The following is an 11,600-nucleotide window of genomic DNA, read 5'->3' on the forward strand; positions in this document are numbered from 1 at the left end:
CAGAACTTAAAAGTGCTTAATTTTGCCTGGAGCAGCCTGTTATTTTGCACGTACTAACTAATTTAATTCATTTTTCATTCGGATACACATGAAAGTTGTGTGTGATTGATTCCACATTGAAAACAGATTGTAGTCACAGCAACGGTGAAGCAACCATCCTCTCAAATGGTTTGAATGTTATAGCTTGCTGAAAAAGAAAGAGGAAAGAGAAATATCGAGTCTTCAGAGCATTTGCTTCAACATTCTTACAAATACGTGGGCTAACAACTAAGGCTAGATTTCTGCTACAGTTCTCAGATATTCCATGTTTCTTGTGCTTTGCTTTTCTATTTTTTTTTTAAACCCATAAAAAATACATCATTGACTTTTGACATCTTGGGATTTCACTGTATTTTTCACATGTGGGTGGATGAATTGGATGGTAAATAGTCAAACCCGTTACACTGAGAACCTAAAGAGCTGCCAAGTTAAATCTTAAGCTGAGTGGGAAGGAGGGGAAGAGAAGAAGCCTTCAAAACAACACTGAGGTTAACGCAACACTGAAGCACACACCAGCGGATTCTCAGCGGGGCTTTTCCATTCCTTCAGGGCTAAAGAGGCTTCAGTTTTCCCTACAAGTCTGAAATATAAAAAAAATGGAGAAGAACTAGTGGAGGATAAATGGAGCCTGGGTGAGTTCACAAAATATTGGCTCTGGCATTGCAAATGTTTGACTCAGAAGTTCAACCCAGAGAAACTTTGCAGCATAAGCATATACAGAGCCTTGATCAGAGCTAAATCTTTAAGCAGCACCAAGAAGAAAAGGAGAGTTACCAGCAGTCAGCGGTTTTACTCAGTGCAAGGGGAGAAAAAAGAGATGCAATAAATCCTGCTTGGCCCAGATCATGCCACTTTCATTGCGGTGCATTATTCGTAGTCATCACAAGCTGATTCCAAAAGGGCTTCCACTGATATGAATATAAGGAGTTGACTGCTGTGATTTACAAGGCGCTGAAAGAAGCTTACTTGCAGTTAAGCTGATTCAGTTGCCTCTGACTGAAGAGAACCAAGTTAAATGTTAATGGGCACATTCACACTAACAACAACAACAATAATAACAACAACAACAATTTATTATTTATACCCCGCCCATCTGACTGGGTTTCCCCAGCCACTCTGGACGGCTCCCAAAAGAATATTAAAGACATGATAAAAGATCAAACTTCCCTAAACAGGGTTGCCTTCAGATGTCTTCTAAAAGTCAGGTAGTTGTTTATTTCCTTGACATCTGATGGGAGGGCCTTCCACAGGGCGGGTGCCACTGCCGAGAAGGCCCTCTGCCTGGTTCCCTGTAACCTCACTTCTCACAGTGAGGGAACCGCCAGAAGGGGCTCTCGGTGCTGGACCTCAGTGTCCAAGCTGAACAATGAGGTGGAGATGCTCCTTCAGGTATACTGGGCTGAGACCATTTAGGGCTTTAAAGGTCAACACTCTGAATTGTGCTTGGAAACGTACTGGGAGCCAATGTAGGTCTTTCAGGACCGGTGTTATATGGTCTCGGCGGCCACTCCCAGTCACCAGTCTAGCTGCCGCATTCTGGATTAATTGTAGTTTCTGGGTCACCTTCAAAGGTGGCCCCATGTAGAGCACATTACAGCAGTCCAAGTGGGAGATACCTTGCATGCTCCTGTGCATGTCTGTGCAGAACTAAGCACCGTTGAGTTTAATGGGACTTACTCCCTAGTAAGCACGTGCAGCAGGGATGGGGGAGCTATGGCCTGCTGGATGTTGCTGCACATCAGCTCCCATCATCCCTGGCCATGGACTCTACTGGCTGGAGCTGATGGGAGCTGGAGTCCATCAACATATTCCCCAGGTATAGGATTGCAACCCTTAAGACATTATTCATTTGTCTGCCTGATTTTCATCCTTAAAGTTGTCAACCAACATTGATGCCCATGAGTTGCTCAACTGAATGGATATTTCATCACTGCACAGTGGTGCCCCGCAAGACGAATGCCTCGCAAGACGGAAAACCCGCTAGACGAAAGGGTTTTCCGTTTTGGAGGCGCTTCGCAAAACGAATTTCCCTATGGGCTTCCTTCGCAAGACGAAAACCCTCCTCCCACCGCAAGCCCCGGGAACAGAGGAGAAGCGCTGCGCCCCTTCCCCTCTGTTCCCGTACCTGTCCTGAAGGCTTGTGGTGGGGAGAAAAGCCCTTCTCCGCACCGCCAGCCTGGCAAGCGGTTTCCATAGGAACGCATTAATTGATTTTCAATGCATTCCTATGGGAAACGGTGCTTCGCAAGATGAAAAATTCGCAAGAAGAAAAAACTTGCGGAACGAATTAATTTTGTCTTGCGAGGCACCACTGTATATATCTTTATGTTATGCTTCAGTTTCACTTATGTAAGTTATGCAACTCTTGTTGATACCCTGAACTACCCAGAGTAATTAGTGTGAAAACCAGAGGCCTTTTCTCTGTGAAATTAAGTGGTTGAAAAGATGAACTGAATGCATCTATCCTAGTTTTCCGGTGCTGCCTTTGCAGTGCTTCCTCTCCACTGCTTGAGCAAAATGTATTCCTTGCTCTCTTATAATCTCCTCCCTTGAAGGTATTAGAGAAACTGCAATTGACAGAAAGATGTTTCCATATCTGATTTGGAATAAACTTCTCTTTGTCTTTGCATTTGTAAGGCGGATCAGGAAGTGTGAGAAATCTCAAGAGGTCTCTAGCTGGTTTAATGGAGCAATAGAATAATCTCACTTGCTCTGTATCCCAGTAACTATGTTTTGGGCTCAAAGCAAAGTCATGGATAATTGACACTGCCAAAGGAAATTTAAACAGCTAATTCAAATATTCTAAAATCATACGCGAGAATGTTAAATGATCTGCAAGTTCACTCCAGGGATTAGTTTCAGTCCTTGGCCCTGTGACATCTGAACAGTGACTATACATGTGCATATCTCCTCAGGGTACAGTTGTTTGACAGTTTAGGAGAGCAGTAGGAAACTGCTAGCCTTCCAGATGTTGTTAGACTGCAGCTCTCATTGGCCACACTGGCTGGACTGGGGCTGATGGGAATCGGAGTCCATCAAAATTTGGAGGCCACAGGTTCCCCATCCCTGCTCCAAGAGGCAAATATACTCATCTTCTTAGCAGTACAATGCAAACTTCGCATATGTAGCTGCTGACAGCATCTGTATCCATTCCCAAATATATTCGAGCCAGATGCTGGCTAAATCAAGTTCAGCTCAACTCAGTATAGTGCAGACAAATCCTAAATCAAGAATTACTTTTAAATAAATGTGCACAGCATTTATATTGATACTGGCCAACTCCCTGCCTCTACACGTTCTCTTGCACAGCATTCAATCATCTCTAGGATTCCTGAATAATGATCATATCACAATAATTGCTGTAATTCCAATTTTAATGTGGCATTTTCCTACCATCCAACATATCAAGGGGAGAAATTGGGACACACATCTTCCAGAGCTATGCTCCTGCCTGAGTAACGTGACGTGTGCATAATTGTGCCCCTGAAATATGTGCTGGGGGGGCGCTTTTTAAGGCATCCCCCCTAAGGCATCCCCTTCAGCAGGAGGAGAATCTTCTTTACTTGGGCCTGCTGCCCACGCAAGGTGGAAACCTGGAAGACCAGCAGTAATCAATTGGATTTATTTTTATGCATGTGTTACAATCTGACTGCAAGTCTGAACAGTACAATTACCCTAGGACAGTTGTTGAAAGTCCTGAATCAGTTACAAACATATTGAGAAAACCAATCTTCAGGTTACAAAATACATCTTTGGGCATGTTTATGTACGCAATATTTTAGCTATGCTTGATTTCAGAAAGTGACTTAAATGTAGGGGTGGACTGTATCTCCGATTTCATAGTATTTAAAGACCCTCTACCAAAAAAGATTAAAAATGATGGTCAGAAGCAGAGACATTCCTTGAAATGTCCATAACTGCCATCACCATTCAAATGCTACCGTGAAGAACAAGAAGGAAATGCAAGATAACCACTGTTGTGTTACCTTTACCATTTCCTATGAAAGCGTTTCTATTACAGTTAAGACTGCAGCACTGAGCACTGTAAAAGCTATAGGAATGAGTTCAGGTTCAGATTTCAGCAATATTTTGCAGAATATTGTTCTTCAGCCTTTTGATGCTAAATGATGGGGAAGCTTCAGAGGGGTTAAAAACAGAATTTGCAAAAAGCAATTCAAGGCTCAATTGTGCCATCTGGTGACTCCTTCCTAAACTACATTTGTTTTATCATTGTAGATTTTTCTTTCGTAAGTACTCACCCTCTCCACAAAGACTTAGAGAAGTTGACAAAATGTTTTGGGGTGGGGGAGATTAAAAATTCAAATGCACAAATTGTGCTAACATTTACAAAAAGGGCTAGACCTAATTATTACTATTAACTGCTCCCCCCCAAGAAATGAGGCTCAAGTGACTTACACAAAAAGCAATGCGTGTGTGCACCCACTTAAACGTCTTGTAGTACTTCAAATAATGTGCAAGTTCAGATTTAGAAGAAGAAGAAGAAGAGTTTGGATTTGATATCCCGCCTTTCACTCCCCTTCAGGAGTCTCAAAGCGGCTAACAATCTCCTTTCCCTTCCTCCCCCACAACAAACACTCTGTGAGGTGAGTGGGGCTGAGAGACTTCAAAGAAGTGTGACTGGCCCAAGGTCACCCAGCAGCTGCATGTGGAGGAGCGGAGACGCGAACCCGGTTCCCCAGATTACGTGACTACTGCTCTTAACCACTACACCACTGAAGAGGAGCATCTTTTATTATTCTTATACGCAGGCAATTGGTGGTATTCTACTAAGTTTTACTCAGAATAGACCCACTGAAATTGTGTATGTTTAGCCTGGAAAAGAGGAGAGTAAGAGGAGATATGATAGCCATCTTCAAGTATCTCAAGCTTGTTTTCTCCTGCTCTGGAGGGTAGGACTCACAACAATGACTTCAAGTTACAAGAAAGAGGATTCCAACTAAACATACAGAAAAACTTTCTGACAGTGAGAGCCGTTCAACAGTGGAATGGTCTCCCTTGAGAGGTTGTGGACTCTCCATCCTTGGGAAGTTTTTAAGCAGAGGTTGGGTGGCCATCTGTCATGGATGCTTTAGCTGAGATTCCTGCATTGCAGGGGGTTGGTGTTATGTACTGAAGTTCTCACCCTGGGCCAGCAGGAAGATACTGTAGATAGTTTTCACTCAGGTCCGCATATGCAAATAATGAATTAAAAGTGACGTTCAGTGATTGGATAGTTACAGAAAGTTGTTACTGTTGCTTTGTAGTTGAGCTCTATATAAGCAGGTTGGCTGAATCCTTCAGTTCAGTTCAGTTCTGTTCCGGCCTGTGAATAAACAAGAGCTGTCTGAAGAATTGCTGTGTTGTCCGATATGTTCACCCACAACTTAACAGGACTAGATGACCCTTGGGATCCCTTCCAACTCTAAAATTCTGATTCGTGTCCTATCTTATCTTCTTTTACATCAGTAACAAGAGATGCTCTTGATTCTTCCCTGCAAGGATTCAATTCAGTGAATAGTGCATGGTGCTTTCATTTGAATGAGAAACAAGAAGATATTGGTATGACTTTCCATATGACACTGCTGAAGACAAAGGACTTTAATTTCACTTGCAAGGCCACCTAATTCTTCAAGTCTCTAACTTAACTTTGATTTAATCCCACCATTTTTCTTAAAAGTAGGCAGTGTGGCTATGTGAGCGCCAGAAATGAACATTCCCATCAGCCATATATCTTTTTTTTTTTTTTGCAAAACGTAGTGTCCTTCTGTGTTTGGCTGTTCCAGGGTTTTCACATTTCTGAAAACTCTGCTGTATTACATTTTGTGAGGGCAAACCAGATCTCTAGAATCCTAACCAGGATTCCGTTCTGCCACCAAGCCCCCCACTTCGACCTATATTCGTACTACACACATGCAATCCATGCTACTGTGAAAATAGGGTGCTTTTCATTGGCGGCTTATTATTTGAGGGAAGCAATTCCCTACATGTTACTAGGACAGAAAAAGCGGTAAGAAAACTAATCGGTGCTCCCACTCGTGGGAGACACTTAGACCCCCCCCCCTTTTTATTCTTCTTCTTGCTCAAGTTAAAGAACTGTGTGGTTGTAACTACAATTTGCTACGCAAAAAAATATAGTCATAAAAACAAAGCACAATTTCAGGGCAGCCAATGCAGCTCCTAACAAATATCATAAGAAAAAAACAGTATCAGAGAGATCACGGTCCCGCATTCAGAAAACCCAGTAAGTGAATTATGTAAACTCAAATAACAGGCGCACGTGATGCCAGAAAGCAAAGCAAAACGACCTTAGCGGCTCACGGTGAAACATAAACAACTGGGGAGCTAGGATTGGCTAATCGTTAACATGTGGGAGGAGTTTCCAGCTAGGCTGATGACGTTACAAGCTGACGGGCTTAGCCGGCGAATCAACCATTCTCCAAGCTCTTGCCTTAAAAAAAAAGAGAAAGCTCATTCCAAAAGACCCGGATGAGAGAGGCCACACCTGAGATGGCTGCCAAACTAGGACCGGAAACAGAAGAGGAATCATTTCCTCCCCGCCGTCTCTTCCTCTCGGCCCGCCATTCGAGGCGAGTCGCGAAGACGTCATCGCTGAGCGACAGCGAGGAGAAGACGTTGCCTCGTGTAGCGCCATGGAGGAGGCTGAAGAGAAGCCTCCGGCCGCCGTCGCGGCTCCCCCGGCGCCTGCCCTGCCGCCCTGCGTGGAGCTGCCTTCCTTCGAGGCGGCCCGGGCGCTGACTGAGAGCCGCTACTCGTGCCTGGTGGTGACTCCGCAGCGGAGGCACGTCGCCCTGCCGCCGCGCTTCCTGCACCGCAAGAGGACGGGGATCCGCGCGCAGCTGGACGCCGAGCTGCGCCGCTTCTCGGAGAGGTAGCGAGAGGCTGCGGAGCTCCGTTGGGGGGGGGGGAGGCCGGAGGGACGCCCTGCGCAGCCTCCGCCGCTTCTTCACGCGGCGCGTTGTCGGGGCTTGAAAGAGGATGGAGGAAGCAAACTCCCGGAGGATAAAGGCTGTGTTCTGCGGATCGAAAGCGGGGAGAGCACCGTGGCAGCCAAGAACATTAAGCAAAGCTTGCGCTGGATCAGGCCAGTGGCCCCTCTAGTCCCGCATCCTACCAGTTGCATGTGGGAAACCTGCACAAGGGCTTATTTTTCTCCAGGGGCAGATCTACTACGAAACTAATAAAGCTTAAGCTTCAGGGCCACTGATCCCAGGGGGGCTCCAGAAGTGATTCAGTCCACATTGGGTTGGTGTTTTTTTTAAGGATCTAGTAGACACAACTTGAGTCTGGCGGCTCAAACTGATTAAATTTTTGCTGTATACCAGTTATAAGGAAGAATACAATCGAAGGGGCCCTCAAAACAGTTCAGGGGTTTTTGTGTGGGCAAAATGTAGGACCTGCATTTTGGGCTCCCCCAAACTTGAACTGTTATGAGGGCCCCTTCGATTGCATTCTTCCTTATAATTGGTACAGTGGTACCTTGGGTTACAGACGCTTCAGGTTACAGACTCCGCTAACCCAGAAATAGTACCGCGGGTTAATAACTTTGCTTCAGGTCGAGAACAGTGGCAGCGGGAGGCCCCTTTAGCTAAAGTGGTACCTCACGTTAAGAACAGTTTCAGGTTAAGAACAGACCTCCAGAACAAATTAAGTTCTTAACCCGAGGTACCACTGTATAGGCATTTGTATCCTACCTTTCCACTTTTGAAATGGAAGTATATGTGGTAGCTTCCACATAAATTGTATCTCTAGAAGATTTCACTACTTCCACTTGCTTGTTCAAGGTAATACAAGGAAGATGTACTTGAACAATCTTGGTTGCAGCTGACATTGGATATATTCCAGCCTTAAAACCATTCATAGTTCTTAGTTGCTCTCCTTGATTTGTGTCATTACCCAGTGGCTTCTTTTATCTTGCAGCTTTCAAGGTGTTCCTGTGGCTTATGATGATATTAAAATAACAAAGGAAGTGGGAGATATAATTGATGACATTGGAGCTGTCCATCTGGACATTGAAGCAGATTTTGTTGTGTTCCAGCCTAAAGAAGGGAAAAAACTTGTGGTATGTAAATAAATGCTTCTTATTTACCTTTGCTTTTAATGCTTAAAACAGGACCTTTGTATCATCTTTCTGGTACATGGTACAAGTATTCTGTGGGAAATCTAAACACAAAGTACTTGAGTTGACTTGTTACAGTGCTCCAGGGTGTAATTACCTTTTACAGCCTGATTGTATGCTGTATTCTGCATGTTGGTCCCCTGAAATTAATGGTTTTAGATGTGCCTAAATGTAAAACCTGTGGTCTTCTTCTTTTTGTTGTTGTATATGTGTGTGTGTGTGAGAGAGAGTGGTGCTCTTTAATTGCTTTCTAGTAATAACTAGTATTGCAGCAGTGCCAACAACTGCAGGTGCATGGTGTGTGTGTGTTAATTATTTGTAAACAAGATATTAAAATTGCTCTTGAAGCCTTTCACAAGCATCAGATGGACATAGGGCTTCAGAAATGTCACACATCAAGCTCTTGGATGCTTTAATAAAAGTTAGATTTCTAAGACCTTGCCAATTCAGCTGTTATAGCGACAGTATTTAAGCTATCTGCAATGTATGTCAACTGAGCAGATACAGGATAAGGTTCTGAAAATCCGAAAGGATATCAGAGTTCCTAAAAATAGCAAGAATATATGTTTCTATTTGCATTTAATTTTCTTAGTGTTTTAGTATACACCAAAATTCCATACCTGCTTTTTTTAGCTGTAATACAAGGAGCTTTTCTTCAAATGTATGCAGTACTACTAAAGATTGGGCCATATCCTGTGGTGAGCATTAAACCAAACACATATACCCCACCTTAAGTGTTCAAGTCAATCATTATAATGTGCATTGGCAGACTAAGTCTTCTGTGCACACCTGTGACACTGATCTCTGCTTTAAGATAGTGATGATGTCTCTTAATGTCTTATTGTATTGTCCATATTGAACATAGAAGAGACTAGTAAGAGAAACAACTGCTTGCATTTGTGAGAAATTAGAGGCTACATAGCATACCTTTTTAATTTGTCTGTCTATTTCCAGGGTACAATCAATAAAATGGCACCTAGTCACATAGGCTGTCTGGTACATGGCTGTTTCAATGCTTCCATCCCCAAACCTGATCACATGTCAACCGATGAATGGAAAGACCTTGGCTTCCAAATAGGCAACAGACTGATATTTAAAGTATTGTGTTTTGATTCAGATGCTGCTGGAGTGTTCTGCATCAAAGGAAAACTCTGTAGAAAGAGGTACAGTAATGTGTCTTTTTGCAAAGTACTTCAGAAGAATGTTTACTTCCAGCATATAAGGGAGCAAAGTCTTCTCAGAGTGATCACATGTCAAATTTAGTTGGATAACAGATTTGGATGAAATATCAGAAGTTGCAAGATGTGAAGATGAGGGTGGGAAATAGTTTCTCTTCCACAAGTCTCTGTGTTGTTGGAGTTTCACCTATATTTAGACTGAAGAGTAATCCCCATCTTGTTAGCAAGGATAATACTGAAAGTGAAGGTTGTAAAGTATACTCAGATTTTGATGAGCTCCGCTGTATTTGACTGCACTTTAATTTTGGTGAGCCGGTGGGGGGGATTGACCTTTGCATGAAAAGTAAGAAAATGACAGACAGTATGGGAAGGAAAACCAGTCAAATTGAAAATAGAATAGAATAAGAAATAGAATAAACAGCTTTAATAATGGTAGCTTCTCTTATTCTCATATATGATATGATATCCTTTGAAAGCTCATCTACTGCCCCCCTTTCACTTTTTTTCCAAAGCAGCATTGGAGAAGAGTTCAAGGAAAAGCACAAGGGAAGACATGAAAAGCCCCATGATGTCCAGAACGGCACAGAGGAGATGGACATAGCGACAGCTGGTGTTGAAGAGATGAGAAACAACGGCGGGGATAATGGAATATTTGATATGTCAGATCGAGGGAATGGGCAACACAGAGATCTGGGACTGCATGCAAGTGACTCAAGTGGCTACCATAGTGATCACAGCAAATCTAAGAAAAAGAAGAGAAAACTTGGCGAGGAAGAAGGTGGACTCCCTGGATTATTAAATCCCAAAGCTAAAAAGAAGAAAAAGCAATGAGAAATTGTATGGATAATACCAAGTGCCTTAACTTGAACCTAGAACTCTTCCATCAGGTGTAGTTGGAGAAGGAATGCTGTTGTAGATTATCTACATGCACAGGAAAAATGAATAAAATAATATGAAACAATATAAGAAAAGAACTTAGAGGTTTTTAGTTGCCAAAGACTGTATTTTATGAAATCCATTACCAAAATACAAACTAAAAATCCAGTCCTCCCTCTATTATTACCTATCTTTTCTTCTGCCTGCTGGCACAGACAGGGAGGAATGGGAACTGAAACCCATCAATATCTAGAGGGTTGCTTCTTGAATGCTGCAAGTATGTATGGATTGTGTTTGATCCAGTCAGCACTAAGACCCACAAATACAAAAATATACTTTTAATGCACATAAATACAATGAACAATAATGGAACAGTGGTTCCATTTTCACCATTAAGTCTTTTTCACACTTGTCCCAATTAGTCCTTGGGAAAGGTTTTCTCAACAATTTGGGGAATGTGCTCCAATAATACTTCTGAACCAGGGATTGATAACTTCTCAGTTAAAAGTTTTATTTTGCTGAGATGCTGTTCTCCTGAGATGCAGATTGGATTGCCGGGGGGGGGGGGGGGAGAGAGAGGGAGAGAGAGAGAGACAAAAATTGGTCATTTGCCCTGTCTTCCCAGGACAAGTTGGGAATATTGTACTATGTTTAGACTGAAGGCTGTCAGAAACCACCTTTGCCTTGACATCCCCAGAGCAGTCAGTATTCTTTCAAGTATTGTGAAGAATTTTGGGGAGTCATGCTTTATCCTTCTTCTCAAAATAAAAGAACTTAGGGAGAAATTTCTGCTGAACATCCATAACTTATGTTTTAATGGACTAAATCTGGCATTTAGTTACATCTAGAAATTGAAGTCTCTAAAACATGTCACTTAATTATTTGTGATGAATAACTATTTTTATAAATTTACAAAGGTGATGTAATGCCTGGAGCCTTTTTGGTGTGATTTGTTTTTGTTTACAGCTGGAGACCCGTCATGGTATCTGTTTTTCAGGGAATAAATGCAGTCAAAAAGCAAATAAACAGAATATTCTTTTTAAAAACTCTTGTAGCAGTTGGGATTACAAGCTTAAAATTGGGGCAAATTTTAAATAAATTGTTTTTACAGATAGATGAAACTGACTGACAGCAGTTTTACTCAGCTAATCGAATTGGGGACAAGCTTGCGCTGTCTCTCAAGTTCTCCATTCTTGTGGTCTGTATTGATCTGGTCTACTGCTAATGCAAAGAACCAAGTGGCAGCAACTAGCTGTGCTGATGTGTCCTCTTAACTACAGACAATTGGGGGGGGGTCCCCCAAAATCCCTGAAATTGAGTTGGGGTCTGTTGGTACAAGGAGACTTATAGAAGGCCTGTGTGAAACCTGC

General features: G+C 42.7%; 1 protein-coding gene across 2 annotated transcripts; it reads left to right on the forward strand.

Annotated features, from left to right (window-relative positions):
* Window positions 1-6,631: 6,631 nt before the first annotated feature.
* Window positions 6,632-11,276, forward strand: POLR1F (RNA polymerase I subunit F). Of its 2 annotated transcripts, none has more exons than XM_082194002.1 (4): window positions 6,632-6,928; window positions 7,978-8,119; window positions 9,131-9,339; window positions 9,867-11,276. In XM_082194002.1, the coding sequence occupies exons 1-4, from the start codon at window positions 6,690-6,692 to the stop codon at window positions 10,183-10,185; spliced, it is 909 nt and encodes a 302-aa protein (XP_082050128.1). In that variant the 5' UTR covers window positions 6,632-6,689; the 3' UTR covers window positions 10,186-11,276. The 2 variants fall into 2 exon arrangements, with proteins under 2 accessions (XP_082050128.1, XP_082050127.1); XM_082194001.1 differs by having other exon boundaries at window positions 6,635-6,928; window positions 9,870-11,276.
* The last annotated feature ends 324 nt before the right edge of the window (window positions 11,277-11,600 follow it).

This window comes from Podarcis vaucheri, assembly GCF_965113315.1.
Source record: "Podarcis vaucheri genome assembly, chromosome: 12".
Lineage (NCBI taxonomy): Eukaryota > Metazoa > Chordata > Lepidosauria > Squamata > Lacertidae > Podarcis > Podarcis vaucheri.